Source organism: Apus apus, chromosome 5 (genome assembly GCF_020740795.1).
Source record: "Apus apus isolate bApuApu2 chromosome 5, bApuApu2.pri.cur, whole genome shotgun sequence".
NCBI classification, from domain to species: Eukaryota; Metazoa; Chordata; class Aves; order Apodiformes; family Apodidae; genus Apus; species Apus apus.
In genome coordinates this window covers 49,858,693-49,881,851 of record NC_067286.1, presented here as the reverse complement: position 1 = coordinate 49,881,851, position 23,159 = coordinate 49,858,693, and the positions used below count along the sequence as shown (strand labels likewise).

Sequence of the window (23,159 nt, the reverse complement as noted above, 5' to 3'; positions counted from 1 at the left end):
TCAGATCCAGGCAAACATGGCTAGGCACATTCATGGCTGGGACGGAGACCCATACACATACAACATAGCCCAGGCATGGACTGAAGACCCAGGGCTCAGCTTAAATGGCGCTGCTGAGCCCATGGTTGGGGAACAGGTCAGGCTGTTTGGAGCTGTTAAGGCCTATTAGTGCATTCAAGGCCCTGACAAAGCACATAGGACAAATAAAGGCTGACAGCAGGACGCAGAAGGGTTAGTTGTAATCTTTGCATCAGAGTTTTCATGGCTTAGTATTTAAGGTCTTCACTAGACTTAGATTTTGGACGAAATAGAAGAGCAAAGGTAGAAGACCTGAGATAACCAGACGAAAAGCAGTTGCATTCTAAAATAGAAGTCAGAAGCAGAAGGACAGAATGGACTCTGCATTCTTCAGGTAGACAAAGATTTAACATAGTGGTAGGTAGGCTCTCATTATTGACAAATAATCAAGAAGTGAGACTCTAATTATAGACACATTTATCTCAAGAAGGCATGTGCCTTTCACTTTGTAGGACACTGATTTTTGATTAATCTAGAATTTCCTTCTGAATCCCAACTGTAAGCTAAACTCCTGACTAGAGATCTGGGATCCGTACGGACTCCATATGTGTTGGGATTCCAAGGCAAACTAGCAAGAAAGAAGAACAGAGCATAAGCTGGTCCTATAGAGATCATACCTAACCTTAGGCCAGCAGGGTTAGACTAGTTGTAGGGTAGGGCTGAGCTTCTGAGGAGTGAGAGATGAAGCACAGAACTCTTTGAAAATGCTCACTTGTTGGCTTATCAAGGAGGAAGGTGACTGACAGAAAGGAAGACTTTCTTCAGCCTCTGATAGGTTCCCACTCTTTTCTTGTACTCAAAAGGTAGGGAACAGAAGAGCAAACTGAAAAAACACTGCTTTGACTGTATAAAGAAGACATACATGGAAACCTTATGTGGCATATGCCCTCAGTTCCAGATGGGCAAACAGAGGAAATGGCCCCAAGTTGTGTCAGGGGAGGCTTAGACGGGATATTAGGAAAAATGTCTTCACCAAAAGGGTTGTCAGGCAGTGGAACAGGCTGCCTGCGGAAGTGGGAGTCACCATTCCTGGAGGTATTTAAAAGATGTGTAGGTGTGGTGCTTAGGGACGTGGTTTGCTGGTGGACTTGGCAGTGCTAGGTTAATGGTTGGACTTAAAAGACTTAAAGGTCTTTTCCAACCTAAATGATTTTATGATTCCTTGTGTTTCAAGAAGATTTAGTACTGTGGTTATAAAGGTTTTTTTCAGTGACTCTTAAGTAACACCACCCAAAAAACAGAAGGTATACTGGTAAAAGAGAATGCATTTAGTTTAGGTTTTGTTGTTTTGGGGTTTGTTTTGGTTTTGTTTTTTTTTTTTTTCTCAGAAAAATATTTATAAGTCTGAAGTGAATTTTTATCAGTGAGTGAATGAATGTCCACTGTTTTCTGCATCTTGTATCCATTTTGTTCATTACATGTAGTTGCAGTGAATTTCCTAGTATCCTGTAGTATACGCACTTGTTTTGATCAGTTTCTTATCATTAGTTGTTAGTCAGAAACACTAGTTTCCCTTGGCTTCAGTTTCCTATGATTTATTTAATGTTTTATTAATCCTTATTTTGTATTTTACAACTTTTGTTTCTTCTAAAAGTAGGGCTACAGTCTTCTGATTCCCTTCTTTTCTTGGATGGTTACTCTCCTTTATTGTTGTCATTCTTAGAACTGTTGGATTGTTGGATGTTGGAAACATCTGTTTTCTTAGGAGGATAGCAAATTCAGTACTTTGGGAGCATGCAAGGCACTTTTCTATATTTTGGCATTTTTATATTTTATTTCTTCTTTTGAATTGGAATACTATGTTTACTTGTTTTGGCTACATTGACCATATGAAACAGAAGTATTCAGTGAGCTGCATGTGATCCACGTTGATATGTTCCTCTTTCTCCATTTGCTTCTTATACTTTGAAATGTTGGGACATTAAATTACCTTGTTCTTTAATTCTCTCTTCCTGCAATTCTGCTGTAGCATTTGTTTCTTAGCAGGAGCCACATCTGAGTGTAGCTTCAGGCAATCATGTTATCCAGGTTCTCTGAATACCAGCCATACTTTATTCTTGGTTCTAGAAATATTTACCATCTTCCCTACAAACTTTTGGATATTTACAAATATTTACAACTGGCTATTTCATTCTCCAAAACATCCACAGTAAACACATGCCCTTTGTCAGAGTGACCCTAAGGAACTGATTATTTTATGAAGAAGGCCTTGACATTTTAGACTGAACTTTTAGATTTCATTACAGTGATGCTCCTTGATTGTTAGTTACCACTGAATATAAGCTTGATGTCTATGATGTCTGTGGTCAAAATAATCCTGGCAGGAAGGAGATAAAATCTTTGCTTTTACCCTCTGTTTTCAGCCAATAACAAAGTGGTTTCAAAGTTTAACAAGAACTGACAAACATACTAAAAGAATACCAGCAGAGATTGTTGGTGACTGGATATTTCTCTCTGACGATTTAAACAAAGGACAAATACAAATTATGCAGAAGGAATGCAGGTGTTGATCTCACAGCTCTAGCAATATGACCTACCACTGACTAATCTAGAATAAAAGAGAAGTATCTTGCATAATTTTGGACAAAGCAGTTTTCAGTTATAAACTGCATTTCAGCAAAAGCATTATTCATTACAGCTTATTGATTTTAACTAAATCTCCACAAATAATATACAACAAAAAATAATATACAACAAAAAATAATTTCCAAAGCTGCTACTAAATTTCTAAGAAATCTGCTTTTATGTGGTTTCAGCTTAAATCGACTTTTAGTGCCAGAAAGGAACAGTTCTTGAATTTCCCTGCTGAGTTTGCTGCTACCAACATGTTAGTTCTGAAAAGTCGCCCATGTTAAAAAGAAAAACAATTTCACAGTGGGGTCTATAGGCTGAAAATGCTGGCTTCAGTCAGCTGGCCTGAGTGAGTTACTTTTCAACCGTCAGCAGAAAAAAAAAATAGTAAAAAAACTTCTCTGAAGGTCGCTCATTACAGATACTCACAGTCCCTCCTTCCCTCCATATACATATTCCAAGAGAAACATCTGACCACCTGAGGGAGTGACAGCTCCATCCCCATGAGAGGAGGCTGTGATGACACTTTTTTTTTTTTAATTTTCACTAATTATCTTTTCTTCCATGATGCTTTTGTGAAGCAAGGCAGTAACACTGTAGAATGACTTTGAAAAGATTTAGTTATTGTGTCTTGTGACATTCCCAGTTCCCAGGCTGTGCCTATCTTGCTTAGACTGTGAACTCTGTGCAGCAGGAAATATCTGTATTTAGACTTTCCTGAGGCATAACTTTCTTTTATTCAACAAACACTAAAAGAACACAGTTCAGATTAGGCTTTTTCCCACATTCAAAGCATCTCAGCTTTTTTGCATAGATTGAGATGGAAGTTTGGGGGTGGTAGAGAGGGTATTGTTTGAGATTTGCTGAATCTAAGCTTTTATTAAAAAAAAAAAAAAAAAAAAAAAAGAGGAAGAAGTACGTGCGTGTCTGTCTTCTTTTGGGAACCTCTTCCCTGTGTCCTGTTAGAGCTTAGGAATTAGCACCTATTTACCAACTTCTAAAATGTACTGCAGGAGGCCCACATGTAAGACATCCTTACATGTAATGTGAGGGTTGATAGGTTCTTAGTCACAGAAATGCTTGCATACATTATAAAAAACCAGAACTCCCACTTTCCTACAGAAGTATCAGTATCTTCCTTTTTCCATCACTTAAATCCATTCAGTTCTTAAAAGCTTTATTATTTCTCATTCTCCAGAACACTTCAATGACATGGCATTAAGCCACTTCATAGCATTTTACTACTTGAAGATTTTGTGCACTGGTTTGTTATGTGGTTTTATTTTCAGAACTGTTCTACCCACTAATCAGTACCTGAAGGTGAATCATAGCTTCAGACCTGCAGAGCACCTCTTTGCTCAAGTGCACACTGAGACCTGTCAGCCCAGCATCTGGTGGTGGAGGGGTTATATATAGATACATAAATTTCATTAACTGGAAGTAAATCTTCATCCTCTTCTGTATGGAGGGTTCCTGTTGTTACGGTCTTTAGTAGAAGATAAAATTCAATTCACTGTAGCTGTGAAGCTTCTAAGTACTCACCTAGTCCTCCTTTACCTGAATTTTACTTTTTCTGAAACCCATGCTAGAGGCCTGTACCAGAAATCAGTGCAGAGACCCAGAATGGCTCAGGCCATGAATGGAGATGTTACCAGCAGTTGATGGTTACTCTCAAAGGGAGAATTTCATTAATTTAATAGTGAGTGTTTGCATTTCATTTAACAAAAGCAGTATTAATCACATTAAGCAAATCTTTTAAACAAAAGGTAATACATGTTTGTTCCTTACTACACAGAGTTTGTAAGCTGCTGCTCATATGTATTCAAAATGAAATCTCAGGCAGTAATGCCTACATCATGCTCCATCATAAAGTTCCAGGCAGATATTTAAATGTATCCATCTTAGCACACTTAGTACCGCATTTGTTGGTGTTCTTACAGAGGCAGTATGTCCACTTTTCAACACAAATATATGTTCTGTTTGCCTTTCACTAGCAGCATGTAAACATAATAATGACAATATAAAGGTACTTAGAAGGTAAAGAAATATACTGGTATGAGACTATAACGAGTTGAAGAGCATCCAAACCAACACCTTCTCCACATGAAAAAGTATCTACCCTCAATTAATGTCCCACTGAATGTGTGTTTCTACAATGCTTTGTATAATAGGACTTACAGTACCTCCCCTGCAAAATGATGTCTCTAAATAGTGCAGAGCTTGTTTGCAATATGTTAATAGTGTTCTGGGTATCTGTCACCAGCTGAAGTGTTTCACCAGCAAATTCAGTGTATTAATGATGTTGTATCGATGGATTGCGATACAAACTAAAATTGTAATCTGGGTGTTGAAGGAGAGGTTACAATTCCAAGTTTTTTCATCTTCTATTCTGTCACTTAACTCTTCTTCACTAGCCAGACAGTATAATTCTCATGTTCTTGCATATTTTCAGAGTGCTACTGATAAGTGTTCTGGCAAAACAACCTCCCAAGCAGTGGAAAATCTTTAGCTTGATAACCATTGTAGAGGTGGAAGATGAATGTAAAATCAGGCAGCCTGCTGTTTTTCTGGAGTTGTTTCACACAGTGAAAGCGCTTAGAGACTTGGTCATCCAGCACTGGGCTGGTGGGTGAGAACAGCCACACTAAGAACATAAGCATAGATACCACTTCTCTGGAAATGTGCACAAGTATGACCCCCAAAGCACAAATGTTAGCCAGCAACATGATACTTTTGTCACAGTAGAAAAGTCTCTGACACCTGTAAGCTCTACTTTCCCCAGCAGTTGGAGAGCAACGGAGTGATGATAAACCAGTCCTTTTGGGCTATTGTTATTAATAGAGCAACTGGAGATTATAAACAAAGAAAAATTCAGCTTTGAGTTCTCTCAAAATTTAGTAGGTGAGATCCTTTGACAGCACCCACGTGCCTATTTTATCTCATGCTCTCCCACCCTGATCCAGGCTTCATCATCTTCAGAAGTGGTCCTACAAATTGTGCTCAGTTGCTCTGGGAGCTTCTTGTTTTATTGTAGAGTAGCCAAAATTTCACCTGAAGCCACTATCAATTTCCCCCTCAAGACATCTAGGCTTCTGCTTCTCTGTTTCATGAAACCGATTTCCAGATAGAGCATTTTAGTCCAAGTAGCTCTAAAATGACCCCAGCCAGCATATGTGTTTTTGAGATTTAAAAAACGGTTGAGGCATGATGACAAGGATTGAGGTTTCTGAGGAATATTTACTTTGTGTTAGAAGTCTTGCTGTGCTTTGCACTTCGCATGTGAAAATAAGGAGAGCATTTAGTGGAGGCTGTGGAACAGCCAGGAAAGACTTTAAAGTTATTCTGACTTTTTGGACAGGCAACACACTTGCCTGTACCAAAATTTCCTGTTTATCAGGAATCCAGCATTGCATAGCAGGACTGTGGAGCAGGAAGCTGTGTTACCCAGTGAGCTAGGATAATTTAAATAAGCCCTATGACATAAAAGGCATATGCTTTTATGAATTTCTATTATTAGGATTATTGTGCTATTAGGGAAAATTGTGCCCAACAGAATTGTTTTTTTTCAGGAGTATAGCTTTGAAGCTATACAAACCCATTATTGATCTGACAATACCAAATGAGAACACAAGGCAGACTTCAGCTAGAACATTGAATGTGAACACAAGGCAGCTGTGTTCTTCAGAAAGCTTATTTGCCTCGGTACCATATCTGGTACTATTTGCCACAAGGCCTCTTCTTTGCCTAGTGGTTGAAAACAGTTTTATGACAGCTCCTTTCCATGTCCTGAGGCCTCCTATGCCTAAATGGTGGCATGAGTTCTTTCCTCTGTTTTAGGGTGTTTCTCTCCTCTGTTTTCTGCTCTCAGGCTTCCATACTGAACAAGAATCTTGCTTCACAGGTTTGGTGCAAATGGTGCAGAAATAACCACTACATAAAGTGCTGAGGGTTAAAGCAGGGCATTCTTCCCACCTGCTCCCCATCTGATTTGTTTCCCAAATAAATAAATAAAATACGGGAGTTTGTATGTACCTGAATTTATTGCATAATTAAAAAAAAATATAGAAGGATATAATAACTCCTATATGTGTTGGGACAGTTGGCAGTCAGGTAGTGGAAATTGTATCCACATAGAGGGAAAAGGTGCAGTTTGAACTTACTCCTTATCCAACAGTGAGAATGTTCATAGGCTTGGGCTATTACAAACTTACCCTCTATGCAAGAAGCTTTCTTCAGAGGTCACACCAGAAAATAGAGGCACAAGGCAAGCAGTCTGTATTGGTTCAGCCACTAACAATCCTTTTTTTTCCTTTTTTTTTGTTTTCCTCAGGAAGTTCTGAGAGAAGGGAAAATCACAAAGGGCAGCATATGCATTTTATGTTCAACCCTAAAGGCTGCTCTTGTGTATGAGGTCTGTTAACTTGAGGCACAGAAGTGGCCTGTTCAGAGCTGCAGCAGAACCACTAGGAATATTTGCAGTGATCCTGTCTGGGGAAGCGTCCCTTGAGCTGCCAGAAAATTACAGGGAAGCACTACCTGTCCAGGCAGCTCCATAATGATGCTATGGCATTATAATATGTCCCACATTCTGATGTTTCCGAGATTTACAGACGGATAGGCGCTGAGTATATGAGATGATAAGTTTAATAGCAGGGTGGTACAACAAACAAGTATTAATAGAATTTATCATCCATGCAACTTCGAGTGTCTTACAGAATCTAGGCAATTTAAAATGTCTGAAAGTTTGTGATCTTAAAATGAGCTATATATCTTACTTAACAAGTCTGAGCATATAGTCAAAGCTCAGAGCTGTAAGCAAATTGTGGGCTCAGTTGATTATTCCAGTGGTTTTGTTGTTTGTTTTTTTGTTTGGTGTTTTGTTTGTTTGTGAGGGTTTTGTTTGTTTTGGTTTTTGTTTTGGTTTGTTTTTCCTTTTTAGACTACAGCTGATTATTTCCTGTTTTGTGTAACTTGTCTCCTGAATTTCCAATTCTTCGCTACATGACCTTCTTCCTTCAGAAGGCCTGCATGTAGTAAGAGGTGGAAAGGGGGTGTTACGGGACAGAGAATGTTGGTAATATAGAGGAGATGTGTGTGCATAGTTAAATCTTTGGATATGATATTTGTATTTTAGCTAGAAGAAAAAAGTTTATTTTGGTCACTGAGTATTTAGATTGTGTAATGTTTTGAAGCGCACACTGAGTGGGAAAAAGCCAAGGATGGTAATAACTGGTGGAGCAAGACAAGTACTGTTCCTGCTTCCAGTACAGTAGTAAGGAGGCGTCAAGTCAGTGCACCACTGATTCTTAAGTATGGAAGGTTTGCAAGCACAAAAGGAACAGCACCTAACTTGTAGCAGGGCCTTCCCTCCTGTGTCTCTATATCATCTCCCATTATCCTCAGGATAGCTGTGACATGTCCTAAAGAGCTCTTGGCAGCCCAGGGGAAGCCCCTTCTGCTTAGTATTTCTAAACTTTGCTGATGAAGCATGGGTTCACTCTGTGAGTGGGTCTTGGGTGAAAATGATGTCTGTCCTACAACATGCTCATGTGCTGGAGATGCTATCAGATGAATTTGTGTTTTGTTCTTTAATATGCTACAGTTAGTGAGCTAGTTGTTACAGGCCTTGGAAATGCTTTTCTGCATCTGTTCTTTGTGCACTTTGTAAGTCTACACACTGTGGTAGCTTCTGAGAAGATGAAAATTGCTGCCCTTCTCAGACAGCGAACAAGCCAGCGTCTCCTGATGTGGCCATGCAGAATCAGAAAGCACAATGGTTTTCTGAGACTTGTGGCCTGTGAACTTTTAGTGAACTCTAAGGAAGCACTTAAACAAAACAGGAAAAGGGTCCTCAACCTTTGGAAGCATGAGAAGAAAGTGTAAGTGATAGTGTGGCACTGCTGGCCACATCAGACTTTTTATCTTTCCTGTTTTCTCAGTTTTAGCATTTTAAAAAGTTCAACTGTAGCCACAAACAACTTGTGGGAGTGGAGGACCACTGGGATGAGGATGTGTGATTTAGGTAATCTGGAACAATGTGTTCTTAACACATGAAGCAAAGACTGATGTAAGCCAAAAAAATATAGGATAATAGTGGTAGAACTCACATACGTGTGTGTCACCTTATTTATAAGTTATATGTCCATGTCAGTCTTATTTACATTCATAATTTTAAAACTAGTTACATTGTTTTAAAAAATTACAAATTCTAGCAATGCAAAATATGTGTGCTTGATCTTTTTTGTGGAAAGATAGCTTTTGCTGGAAGCAAGTTCCCAGAATTGTCATAGGTACTTAAAACTACCTGACTGAAAAAAACCAACGAACTATAACTGGAGTAAATTTGTTAGCATGAAACTATAAAGAGTGCAGACCTCAGTCCAAACCTAATGCACTGTCCGGTCACCCAAATGCTTCAGAGAACAGTCGTTCAGGACTTAATTGGACACATAGTTTGAATAATTTTAACTGTGTTAACCAATTGGGTCAGCACATCTCTCCATATGTCTGTAAGGAAAGAGTTTGAATGCGCATAATTTCTGTGTAGCTTATTCCCATAATAGAAGGCAAGAAAGCTACAGCAATGTATAGGAGCACAGTCTTTATCCACACTTGGGTTATGACTAATAAACATAATTCAGGTTAAAAAAAGCTACTCCTTCTGAGATAATTATACTTCCACAGGACTTCTTCATGTTTTGCATCTTGGCCACATGTGGTTTTTTTGTGGTTTTAAATTCTTTTTTCACTGTTGATATGCTTTCCTTGGCTTATGAGCTCATACAGAATCTGCATCCAAAGTGCTACAAGCCAAGCAAGCACACTTGGTAGCCAGACCCTTTCTTACTTTCCTGCAACATGTATGCTTATCAGAGCTCTGCTATAGCCAATCTTTTGAGCTGTACATAAAGTAAGACTTACCTTCTCATAATGGCAGTTTCCTTGCAGTTGCAAAAAGCCCCATAGTTATCCTGTTTTTGTGACTGGAACATAAGAGCTTGCTGTGTTACCAGTGTCACAGGTGGCAAGCTAAGCAGTGCTGCACCAGGGCTGGTGAGTTAGCTCAGGAATACCTGGACAGCACTGCATTGGCCAGATCTGGTAATCTGCCAGGCACCACTGGTACCCTCTCATGGAAGTGTTTTGAGCCCTTCTGGCCAAGTTCCCTCTGCTCTCTAGAAGGTTACAGCAATACCAGGGAGTCTCAGCCAGCTCTTGACAATCCTTTTCTTTATAAAATGAAAGTTCTGCAGTATAAACGGCATAGGTTGTTAGGTGAGTAGGGGAGTAGTCACATGGTGAATTCCGTGCTCTCACCATCCTCTGCCACTGCTGTAAAATGGGATAGCCACCAAGAGACAGCTTGGTGCTTTCTCTACCTGGCCTCCTTCTTTCAGCCTCCTCCCTGCCTTCTCCCTTTTGCCACTATAAACAGGTAGGAAGGATGGGGATCCAGACTGGGGAACTGGTTTGGATTAAGGTTAAAATACTGTTGTCAATTTTCTGAGTTTTAGTCTAGCTTAGTTCCTGGCTCCCTGATCACGTTCACGCACAGCCACATGACCACTTGGGCTGTTCTAAAGGAGAGCATGGCAGAAGGTGAGAACAAGTGGCAGGATTTGGAGATACTGCTTCTAAACAGCAACACCTGATTGACTGGAAAATGATAGTTTGATTTCCAGCTAGGGAGGCCAGTTCTCCTGTGCAGTCTCTCTATGGTCATTCAGAGAAATGGAGCTGGGCTGGATCAGCCACGAGTGGGGCCTTCCTCCCAGGAGTCACTACAGGAACCTGACAGAAGCTGGCAGAAGTCTGTGTCTTGACTAGTCAGCCTTTGTGATTTTGAACACAAAAGTCAGAAATGAGCTTTCATCTCCAAGTACTAACTTTCACTGGTTTATAATTTAAAAGCTGCTCTTCCAGAGTACATTCGGGAAAGTTTCCTGACACTAGCTGAGATTATGTGTTTTGTCAGTAGTTGGGGAAAAAACTCACCATAAACTGGAGAAGCTTGGCTTCACTCACATGCATCTTGTAGGGGACTACTCTGAAAAGAAATAATAGCTGGATTTTTATGAATCTTGCAGTAATTAATCTGTTGTAGATATAGCAGAGACCTGAGGAAATAATAGCCCACCAGCCTTCTCATGTATTTCTTTTTAGCAGCCTCACTGGTGATGACCAGTGCCAGATGCTGTGCAGCACCAAGACTCTTGGAGCCTTTCAAAGCCAAGAGGAAGCTGCAGTGCAGCATGTGCAGGGCTTTTCCATGCTCCCTCCACCTACAGCCTCATTCCAGCAGTGCTGTGCTAGCACGTGATCCGACTTGGCGGTTGTACTGACTGGAGAAACGGGAAGGCTGTCCTGATACGGAAGGCTCAGCAGAGTACCACCTGTCCCATAATAACAAACATTAAAAATAAAGTGTAAAATGCTTAACCTGCAAGCAGTGGAAATCACTTCATCTTCTTCTTTCCACTCCTTGCAAGAGATCCTATCATTAATTTTGCCAGGTGCTGATAAAATTGATTAATAATCTTTGATAACTAATGAAGTGAATGGAGATGCCTCATCTTATTCCAAAATGAACTCCCATGGAATTGTGCCACATTGCAGGTGTCCAGCCTTGTCTCAGCCCCTGTATTTGTTGAAAGGGTTAGAAGACAAGGTGTGAGAAGTTCCAGCTAAACAAGGGAAACCTGCTTTGACCTGTAGCTGAAGCTAAGATGAAGATAGTTCTGATTGCCAAAGGGCTTAAGATCTTAATCGACCCTCACCCCTTTAATTAGCATAAAGCAGCTCATGAGTTGCAGCTTCCAGCACTGGGCCACAGAAAGTCACAGGAATAGTCAACTTGCTCCTGCTCAGGAGTTGGGTAAACATTACCCTGGGGCTTCATGTGGTCACAGGTTTGGCATTGCCCGAACTGGCTCTGCGATGTAAATAGAGGATTGTAAGTTATTTAGCAACCTTGTGCAGTAAAGTGCAGTACACTTGTGCACCAAATGTAATATATTTCCCACATCTGAAATTGTTCAAGTGTTAAGATTAAAAAGGCAGTTTAAAATGAAGGAATTTACCAGCTTTCTCCTTCTTAAGATTGAATCTGGTCTCTCATCCATGTCACTGAAGTTTGTCTATATTGGAGCAAAGCACATTCTTTCTTTGTAGCTCCTGTGCTTCATTTCCACGGGAGCCAAGAATGTTCAACACCTCTAAAAACCTGCTCTCCTGTATCTGGAAAGAAGTTCATAAATCTCTCTGCCTCTGCAGACTGATTTACATTGCTCTGAAACTGTGACATTTCTTAAAGAAAAAAAAAAATCAGAAATAAATAATTTAGGAAAATGGCTTCAATAATATCTTGTTTTAATGCATTCTGACACAAACATAAACTTTGAGTTTAATATACTGATGCAAATTTTAATAAAGTCTGCAATAAGTCCAGCAAAATGATAGCTGAAATAAAGCACTGATATTAGCCAAATGAAACAGTTCAAAATAGGAAACACAAATCAGTTTGGTTTGGGATTCTTACTTAATTTTGATGGTGTTTGACAAAGTCTTCTATTTGGTCCTTTTTGAGCTACAGATTTTTCTGAAGTCACCACACCTCCCTGAAACGTTCAAATAACAGCAAAACATTCTGCAGAGCAGGAGTCATGCTATCAAAATACATTTACTAATTCTAATTACATTAATTAATGAACTGTGCAAATTGTGTGAATGATTAAGGTAGAAAGTGCTGTGAAAAATGTTGTAGCATATATAACATATCAGTGGCAAATGATTTAAGATGGAGAAAACCAGACATACCTATCCCTCAAAGTCACAACAGATGGAGAAAAAGTTCTTAGATTTTCAAAAAAGCATTGGTATGAGCTGTTTTCAGGTGATTCCACTCCTCACCTACTTTCTAATATGCTCTTGGTTTAGGATGACTTCACTGTTAAAGTAAATAACGACAGGAATTTAAAATGGTCTCTACCTACTCCCTCAGGACAATGACCCCATTCACATTTCTTAAGGCTTTCCTGACTTTCCCCCTTCTTTCCTTTCAATGGATGCTTCTACGACTTTTCCCAATCTCTGCTGAAGTTATTCAACCCCATTTGTTGAGGCACTGTGAGTCAGCAGAGCTCGCCGAGCAGTTTCAACTCTACAGGGTTTCAAGCCGGGTTCACAGAAAGCACCATCATAGCAGCATTATCTGCATCACAGTTCACCATTACAGGTACTGCCAACCACCCTGTGAAATGCACAATTACGATAAAAGCTGGGCTTTCCATTCCCGAGGAGACCAACATTCAGGCTAGATGATACTCGTTTCAGACGAAGAGGAGAAACAAAGATGAGAAAATGATACTCGTGCTGCGAGATACCACAGTAATTCAGACCGAAACGTTCTCCCTCTGAAATGAAGCACGAAACAGCTGCCTTGGTATTTAGGAATGCACAGCCCAAAAAATCAGAATGCCAGCTCATGGGGGAGATGGCCTGCCTCCTGAGAAAAAAAATAAAAGGTAAATAAGAAATAGCTGTTACCCAAACTCCTGTTAAAGCCTTGCAGATACTTACCCAATACTGAAAGAAGGAAGATAGTTTGTTTTACAGTGAAAACTCGTGTTTACTGGAATTATTTTTATGTGAAAGATGTACAGCTTTATACCGAATAACCATGTTTAGTAGCTCTAATAGCGGTGTGAGCTGTTCCACCTTCGGGAGCAGAGCCGGCCGAGCGCAGCGCGGGGAGCCCGCTCGGGAGGGCTGTGCCCGCGGGCGGCACGACCCTGCCCCGCCCGCCGGGCCCCGGCGTTTCCCCTCGCGGCGCCCAGGGGGGAGCCCAGGGGTTGTCACTCGCTGTCGCCTGGAAACGTTTAAATACAATTCCGGGCACAGGACTTCCCCGAGTGCAGCCAGCCCAGCCCGCTTCTCTACCCTGCTCCAGGCAGCCGCTTCCCGGGCAAGGCAGCGGGGCGGCGCGGGACCCCGCACGGGGGGACGACTCGGCTCCCGTCGGCGGGCGGGCCCTGGGCCCTCCGCCCCGGAGGGGCCAGAGGATGCCCCCGCCTTGCCGGCGCCAGGCTGCAGCGGCAGAGCCGCCGGGGAGAGCGGCGAAACAGCGCAAACAGCGGCCCCAGCCCGGGCGCGGGGCAGGGGGCTCTGCCCTGAGCCGCCCGGGCCCGCGCCGAGCACTGTCTCTTTAAGGCGCCGCGCGGGCACGGCCGCCCCCTGCTGGCCGCGGGCGGGAGGGCTGGCGCCGTGCCCGGGGGCCGGCGCGGCGGGTGTGTCCTCCGGTCGCTCGCCCGCCCCCGTGCCGAGGGCTGGCAGCGGGGAGGGGACGAGCCGGAGGAGGAGGAAGTGGAGGCGGCTGCAAGTAGCGGGCAAATGGGGAGCTGAGCGGCTGCAGCAGCTCCGCGCAGCAGCGGCGGCAGCGGGCGGGCACGGAGGCGAGCCGGCGGCGGGGTCCGTGCGGGCGGGGGCGGCCCGGGAGAGGGCGGCGGGGGTGGCGGCGGGTGCCGATGGGCGCCGATGGGCGGCCGGCAGCGGCGTGCCTGCCGGGCTGCCCCAGCCGTGCTGCCCGCAGCCGTGCTGGCGGGCGGAGCGGCTCCCCAGCCGGCAGAGGTGCCTTCTCTGCCCGCCTGGGCGAGCTGCCTGCCGGCGCGGAAGGGCCTGCCGGGGCTGCACGCCGCTCGCCGCCGGCGGCCGAGGCTGTCCCGGGCTCGGCTCAGCGGCGCAGGCGGGGGTAGAGCCGGCGTCCCCCGCGGGGAAGCGACTGATTTTCCTTTCTCTTCTCTTCTTAAAGCCGTTGCTTCGCAGGCTGCGAGTGCGAGCGGTAGCCGGGCAGTCCCCGCCGCGCCGGGCTGATCCCCCTCCTGGCGGGGCGGCCGCCGCCTCTGCGGGTCGGCAGCATGCAGACCTTCCTTAAAGGGAAGCGGGTGGGCTACTGGCTGAGCGAGAAGAAGATCAGGAAGCTGAACTTCCAGGCCTTCGCCGAGCTGTGCCGGTAAGGAGGCGGCCCGCGCCGCGGGGAGCGCCGAGGCCGGTGGGCGGGCGGTGGCCCCGGGATGGGGCCGGGGTCGGGCTGCTCCGGGCTCCGCCGGGGCCTGCGCCGGCCCTCGGACGTTTTGTGCTCGGCGGGTGATTCCTCTCAGCCGGCTCTGCCCGCCAGGAGCGAGGGGAGGCAGGGCCGGCCGGTGCCCGCCCGGCTGGCTGCCCGCGGGGCCGTGGCCGCGGTCTCCTGCCTCCCGCTCACCTGGGCTGCGGCGGCGCGGCCGGGGGTGCGCCGGGGCTCCCGCGGTGTGCGCGTGTGTGTGCGCGTGTGTGCGCGTGTGTGTGTGTGCGCGTGTGTGTGTGCGCGTGTGTGTGCGGGGACCGGCACAGCCCTGGTTCAGTGCCTGGGTGAGTTTCTGGCTGCTGCTTCCCGAGCAGTGTCCAGCATTCCTGGTGAGAAACTCTCAGTTGGGCCCTCGACGGACATTGCTAAGATTGGGATCTGAAGCCGAGTTGTTATTAGGAAGGACCAAAGGAGTGGGAATAACTTTCCTTCGTGTTGTGCAAAACCTTATAAAACGAGGGTATATGAAGCCCTTGTATTCACTTGAGACGTGAGTGGGGTGTCTGAAGGAAACATAATCCCATGTATTTTCTACATTCCTAGAGGTAAAGGTTAGCTTGATAAGCTGCAATTAGACTTTATCTGAATAGCATAGAGGATAATATATGCAGTGTATTACACAATTTTATTATTTAATTGGAAATGTAAACTCCATATGGGTCCAAGGTCTTGTGACTCATGTATTACAGCCCTTGATATTGAACAACAGCTTTTTCTTACTAGTTTTATTTAAATTTATAGCAAGTATATTAAATTATTGTTGGTAATTGAAAATATCCTAAGTAACCCATATTTTGGGTTCCGTGAAGTCTGTTCAGCCTTTGCAGAAAGTATTTTATGAGACTTCAAATGCCCTTTATTAAAGCGTGTCATGCTAAAAACATTGATCCCTGTGAAATTTCTGCTGGCAACACTTGCTCCTTTCTGTGAAGATGAAGGAGGCAGAAGAAACAGAAAACTATTTTGAGAAAGTGACAGAAGCTTTTACATCAGCTTGTGTTCTTGACATTCTACATCCTCTCTGTCAAACTTCAGGAAAACTTATCAGAGTTTTTTGGAGTATAGTAAAGGCCACAAATTCTGATTTAATGTCACCTTAATTTCATATGATTCTCCAAAGAGAATACTTCTGGATGAATAATGCTAAGCTTTGACCTTACCTACGAGATTTTCAGTTAGTTCTTGTGATGCTCAAAAATGTACTTTAACATCTAATAAGTGTAAGAAAAATGTAATTTTTAGGGCCTTGAGGTTGGTATAGGCTGTTTTTCATGCCTGGAAACTAACTGGAATTTCGGAAAATACATAGCAAGCTTTTTGTAGTATTTTGTCATTTATTTGTGGTATTACGTGCTGTATATTCTTATGTTTAGGAATCTCAAAAACTGACTTTCTGCCCTCCACTGTCCTTGTTTCTCCTTTTGACTAGGTTATTTGGTTATTTTTTCTCTACTTCAGAAATTCCTTACACTTGTGTTACATAACATGGACCTACAATATCTTTGTGTACTGTACAAATTTATTAATAGTTTTAGGTCCTTGCGGTGCTGTTAAAATTGACCCTCAAGTGTCTCTCTTGCTATACTTTACTAATTCTTGATGGAAATTAGGCTATCTTGTTCTGTACAATCTAATCTCATTTTGTATAGCATTTACAGACATTGGATAGATAGGTCTGTTCAGTCATGCTTTGTTATTTTTAAAAGTATTTAATACTAGCCTTTCTGTAGCAGCAGAGTTAGACATTTGGCTTAAAGATCAGTACAGTCACTGGAACACTGATGTCTTGGATGCTCTGGTTTTCTTCTGAGTAGCATCCATTGACATCAGTGAGAGGCTGCATTCATTTAGGCAAAGATTTCGAGTATTTTGTACGTAATATCTACTTTATGACTGATGTGTTTGTAAGCTTTTGTTGCTGTAGAAGAAGTGGTGTGAAGTTCCACATACATCTTTCTAGAAATATTGTGTATGATAGGAAATCAGGCAAACGTAACTCATTCCTGTACAGTGATTCATGCCTTAAGAGTGGATTGTGTGTCTGTCTGTCTACCCTATGTACTTTATGGTGACTGTTACTTGGAATTTATTTGCCTGTTGCCTAGGGATATACTCTCTGGATGACTACAAAGTTCAGTTTTGTTTGTAGGGGTTTGCAACAAAGCAGTTATATAGTCCAGGAAGGTAAGAGAATCCTCCTAGTGAATTCCTGCAGCATACTGGTTTTAAATCAGGGGAATTGTTATGATGAGGAAAATCTTAATTTCTTAGCAGTCTGCCAGTGTAGCCACTTCTCCTGCAAAGCAGTGGTGTCCTAAAGGGATAGTGGACAGACATTTCAAAATCTGTTTGAACCATCCTCTGAGAAGGTAGTCTGAGTGCTGAACTGCTTTCTTAAGAATGTTTCCAGTTTTTGTCTCCAGCAGCACTTCTCAGCTAAAATATTGTTACAGGGCCTGTAGCTATACCTTAACTCCACATTTCTAATCCAAACCAGCGGTTCCCAAATTGTTGAGTTATATCCCACTGCAGCCCTTAATGCTTCTACATCTCTTTGAGGCTTTTGGGTGGTGTGGTATGCAGCAAAAAGGCAGTGTGGTTTCACAGGCCTGTTGCAGAGCAACAGTGGTCCCTGCATAGCACCTTGAGAGCTGTTGACCTGGTCGATAGAGTCCTTGCCTGGCAAGTGGGAAGCCCAGTTTCAAGCCTGCAGCTGGTGCTTCCTGAACCTGAAGATTGGCTAGGCTTGCTCTGATCCTCTGGCTCAACCTGCCACTGTGAACAGAGACAAACTTGAACTCCCTCCCTAGTGCCAGGGTAACCATCCTCCATGCTATGTCTGTAGCACTGTGGTAGGATCACTGCTTTGGGATGAAGTGTGTCCTCAGTTCTGGTCTCTGCTTCCTACAGTGGTTTTCAGTTCTGCCCAGCAACTCCTTTCTACATAAGGTTTTGGTGGAATAAAACTTTTATGTTCCATTCTGTGCATCTGTATGGTTTCAGTGGGGAGAAGAGACTCTGTCTGAGCCTTGCTGATGAGAGGGCATTCCTCTTTGAGTTGTGAAGTGATATTGGGCTCTTCTGCATGGACCAGGGCATTTGGTACAATCTTATCTGCTCAGTGAATTTATTACTCAGAAGGCAATTTGAGAAGCTGCTACTGCCAAGTTGTCCTGTGCTTTTGAGTGAAGCTGCTAGGTCACCATGTTTGCATGGAACTCTTATTATCTGCGTGCTGGCGTATGCTGCAGCTGCAGTTCCCTGACTTGGGCCTCTTACAGGACTTCAGCATGTACACATCTGATTAGTGCATCTCAAGTAGACTTTCCTGTAAGTCATTATGTTCAGCTCCACCAAAGTGATGGCACAGTCTCACAGCTTTAGGTAGTTGGCACAATGTGGAGTATCTAGCCTGCTAAAATGTAAGACAAAATTTCTAGGTACTCCCAACTGAGAATGTAGGGTTCTATGTGTAGTTATGACATTGTCGTGTGTCCTTGCCATTGGTGAGAGGAACAGTTCTTCCTTCTTCTAGCTGCTTGGTCTCATCATGTGTCCCAAGCTGGCTTCAATGGCTGTGCCGCTGGCAAAGACTCTCAATCCAGTCAGTTCCCCACTCATCACATTGACCTTGTAACAGTTACTGTGTAGATGTGTGAGCACTAATACAAGGTTAGTGAAAAGGAGATGTCCCATTCCATTACTAAGGTGACAGAGCTGTGGTGTGAATTTTAGGCAGTGGTAAAGACTCTAGGGGTACCCGTATTATCCTCTTGTAAAATATACATAGATACACTGCCAGGTCTTTTTGGACTTTAAAAATAAAAAGACTTCTGTTCATGCCAAGGGGGTGGTTGTAGTACAGAAAAATGCATGTATTGGTCCAGAAAATGAGTTGTGTGTGTTTGGCACTAATTCAGATTAGTGAGGTGCTGCCATTAACAAATGGCTCTGTGCTCTATAAAAGCCTCCATTTCCTTGGTGGTGGTTCTGTGTGTCATCTGCTAGTATCATGTCTTCTGGGAGCCATGGGGATGTGAGGCAGTAAGATTATGGCAACGTAAGTTACAGTGATATGAGGTGAAGTGGAATATGCTTCATCCAACAGGAGACAGTTCAAAGTTACCCATTCTGAATGATCAGCTACTTCTCAGTTATTTTGGGCAAAAGCATTCACATGTGCAACTCCTAAGTTTGTGTGGTAATGTGGTAGCTTTTCTGTGTAGCTATATACATAATGAGTCAGAATTGTCTCTTTATAGCGTTTAGAAAATGAATAGCAAAGGAGTGGAACAGTTGCCTGAAGATGTAATCTGTGTGGTGATAAAACCTGCAATTCGATGGACAGAAGAACTGTGCTGTGCCTCTTAATGTCCAGATTATTTATGGTCAGGTTTTATTGTGCTTTGTTTTTTTCATAAAAACGGGGTGAGGATCTGGGAGGCAAAAGTTCTTAGGAAATTACAGAAATTCTGAGAAAACCAAATTCTGCCTGCAGAAGAAGAAATGGAAGTGAGGCAATCAAGAATGCCTTCTAGTAAAGCCCAAAGCCAATTGTGATCTTCTGTCTTTGGGAGATGATCCATGACAAGCTGGTAGTATTCACTGGCACAGAGGAAGCTAAGGGTTCTTGCTCTGGTTTGGATTCCCAGGTGCTACCCACTACTGAAGACTGTTCTGAAACCAGACCATGTTCCTCAGTTGCTATCTGCATCAGTTATGCAGTTCTTGGTTTTGTTTTTATGCAAGGGGATGTGCTTTTCTTTGGTTATGTGGGTCTTGTTAGACCACATGTTACCTGTACTGAAAACTATTTGAGTATGACAGATCACTGTGGGTTGTTTGGGGTTTTTTGTTGGTGGTTTTTTGTTTTGTGTTGGTTTTTTAATTGACTTAGGATGAAGCTATTTTTGTGCTGGTACCAGATCAATCTGCTGAACATAGCAACCAGTGATTTTTTCCTACCAAAATATCAGTATGCCTACTTTAAATCTGTATGTGACACAAACTTCCTTGCTTTTTTCTTTCTTTTAAACTAAATTGATTCTTCAAATTCTGCCCATTTAATTTCTGTGATTAATAGATAAGCCTTCTTTTAGCACATATAAGAAGCTAGTTTAGTACTGTTGTCAGTGCTGTAGATCTGTATGGCTCTCCTTTTTTCTTCTAAACTTTGTGATCTTTCCTGAGTCATGGCCTGTGCACAAGAACCTAAACATGAGTTTTAAGATAGATTTAAGAATAATGCTGATTCGAAGGTATTAAATTAATCTGTTTCTTTATATAGTAGGCCATGGAGGATAGTGCATATTTTTTTCAGGAAGAACTCAGGGGATTTTCTTTAACCCCAATTCCCCACAAAAAACCCTAAATACTACTTTTGTTAAATGCTTGGCTTGTGCCAGTTAGCTTTTACAGCTTTAAAAGCCATAAAAATGTATGTGTGTTGATCAATAGCTCCCATTGTTGCTTGTATTACTGTGAAACACTATATCATGAGAAGTAACAGGGGCCACATGGGTGGGTAAGTTGCTTTGACATCAACTCTAACAAAAACTCATAACTAGCCTAATGGTAGAAATTATACTAAGCCATGAAAAAGTGTTGAAGGTAGCAGCAAAAAAAAAAAGGTGTATTTCATGGAGGAAAAGTTCACTGTATTTCTGGGTTCCTGCTCCTTCCTGCAGTAGTCTGTAGAGAAGACTTTGTATCCCAGAAGAACTGGTTATGTGTTCATTTTCTTAATCTCTGAGAGCACTTATTGAGAGTGCTCACAAAAACCCGATGGCGTTATGCTTGTGGAACCATTTCATGGGAACACGGAGCGCAGCCACATGGCAACAGAAGTGAGTGTAACAATCACTGTTACAGCAACTCTGTTTTGTGATCTAGCAATCGTTTACCTTAGGTTCAGGAAGTTTGCATTCCCTTATGGTACATCCCTTTACCATAACCTGTTTGAACTGATGTGCAGCAAGGAACAGTAATAAGCTTGGTCAGGTGGCAGCTCTTCAGAGAAATGCCTGCATTCTTTTGCACATCACAGGCTGAATACAAATTGACAGTGTTGCCAAAAAAAAAAAAAAAAAAAGCAAATGTCATTCTGGGGTACATAAGTTGGAACACAGCCTGCAAGGCAGATGAAGTAGTGCCTCTGATAAGGCTGCTGCTGCAGTAGCCTCACCTACTGCCTTTGGTTTGGGGCACAGCATTTCAGGGAAAGGCAGAGCAGCTGGGAAGAAGAGAGAGCAATGAGAAGGATCAGAGGTCTTGAAAATACAATGTGTTGCATTGTGTTATTTAACATAAAGAGGAGTCTGGATCTTCAGACACTGTAAAAAGCTGTTGTAGGGGGGAAAAGAAAACACAACAGAAAAACTGCCCCAAACCCAGTGTATTGCTCAGTTCCAGTCTAGGTAGAACAAAAAGTAGCAGGCATCAGTTGTACCCAGAAGGAGGGGTGATGGGTAAGTGGAAAAGATACTGTGGTTGTCTAGGTAGGCAGCAAAATTCATTGCTTGAGACTTCTAAGACAGATTTGGACAAACATGCAGAGAATGACATGGGCCCGTGGTCCCATTTCAGGGTGAAGTCATTGCTGTCCCTGGTTTGGTCCAATCCATAATAGTGCAGAAGGTGCCTGAGAAACAGTTCTTTGAGTATAGTAAGTAGTTTGAAGTCCCTTTACTAATTCAGGAGTCATGACTTTGGAAGTCTGAATGTGTGCAGCTTTCTGGAATATTTAAGTTCAACCTGAGAGCGGTGTTGGAGATGAAGGAAAGTATTTACTCTGCCTAAATGTGTATTGCACCTGGGAAGCACTGACTGACGGGGTATCTCATGATACTGGATAATGTGCTATTCATCTCAACAGTTCACATTTTTTGGTGAGGTGACATTCTTGAACATGTTCCAAGGAAACAAGGAAGCAGAGCATGTGAAACGCTGAAGGGATAATAGATAAAATAAGCACCTGTTCTGGGCACACCTGTGCCATAGTGCTGTGGAACAAACCCTCTTCTGTCTGGTTATCTTCTTTTTCTCATTGTTGAGTTCACTGTTCAGTCCCTGAAACAATAGTTTGTTTTGCATTGATGGAATTTAACTTTTCTTAGGAAGAGTTATGCCCTTTATATGATCAAGGAGGAAACTGCTGATACTTCCATACTGTCCAAATACTCCACTAATGCTAGTTAGTATTCTCGCTCCCTGGAGAGAGAAATCCTATTTGGAGGACAGCCACGTACTTTTAAGAATGGGTTTCAAAATAACTGAGTTTCATTGAAGGGCATTGTCCTTTAGTTCCAGGTAAAATGTCCCTAGTTGTAATTCTCTTCCCTCCCAACTGTAGTGCTTGGGCTTTCTTGGCTGGGGCATGATTTTCACTTGTGCAAATGCTCTCTAATGATTCCTGTGAACTGGGAAACAAAGCAGAAGCATGCTCTTTCCCACAGCTGGGCTGCTGCCTGTGTGGGCAGGAGGATGTGTGTCGTTGAGGTTGCTCTATGGGCTCCCAAGGGTCTGACCTGTAGAGTGGAGAAAGTCATGTTTCTAGATCTAATGGCACATTAGGGATGTAATTGGCAGAGCCAGACCCAGAGATTCAAAGCAGGTTCAGTTTCTCCTCTCAAATGCTAGTTAGTGAAGATTTATAACGTCTTGTTTTGTCTTGTCACATGCTGCTGAGTCATGCTTACTTGCTTGGAAGTATTTGAAGTCAGACCTTCATCTTCAAAAAAGCAGACTTATTTTCACTCTTCATCACATTACTCACAGGCTTTTCTTCCTCCTTGTCAACAACCCATCTTTGATCCTTTCCCTCTGTAGTGCATCAGATCTACATGTTCAGTCCAGGTCCTGAGGTGTTGCCTTGTAAAACTGAGTTCTTCATGGTGCCACTGGCAAAGGAGGAAAAAAACTTGTATGAGGCATGCCTATAGCAAAAGAAAAACTACTAAAGCATGAGCTGTGAAGCTGGGATGCTCCTGGCCTTTGTTCTGAAGGCCCATGTTTGTCCTGTCGGACTACACCACAAGTGTGTGTGCATGTTTAGGGAGTCTGTCCCCCTTGAAGAGTGCTGATGATCTAAAAATTGGTGCTTGAAGAGACCTGATTTGAATTGAGTGCTTTAGCCAAAAGCAACAGGTCCTTTTCTGAAATTGTGTTTATTAAAGTGCTGGTTACTTTTTCTACTTTCTGTGACTTGCCCCCCAATGTTAGGTATGAATAAGTACGTGGAAATAAGGCCTTTGGCACAGCATGTTGTAGTGCTTACTAATGACTCTCACTGCCTAACCTTGATAAACTTATCTGCGTGTCGGGACAGCTGGTTAATAGCTGATAGAACAAGTGATGTCTGGGGTGGTTAATGGTGTTGGAAGGAAACTGCATC

At 42.9% G+C, this 23,159-nt stretch overlaps 1 protein-coding gene across 3 annotated transcripts in view; it reads left to right on the top strand.

Annotated features, from left to right (window-relative positions):
* The first annotated feature begins 13,982 nt into the window (after nucleotides 1-13,982).
* ITPK1 (inositol-tetrakisphosphate 1-kinase) overlaps nucleotides 13,983-23,159 on the top strand; it is a 158,245-nt gene continuing 149,068 nt past the window's right edge. For all 3 annotated transcript variants that reach the window (XM_051620286.1, XM_051620287.1, XM_051620285.1), the window contains exons 1-2: nucleotides 13,983-14,115; nucleotides 14,456-14,656. In XM_051620286.1, coding sequence (XP_051476246.1) covers nucleotides 14,562-14,656 — 95 coding nt within the window. In that variant the 5' untranslated portion in view covers nucleotides 13,983-14,115; nucleotides 14,456-14,561. The remainder of the gene's footprint in view (nucleotides 14,116-14,455; nucleotides 14,657-23,159) is intronic.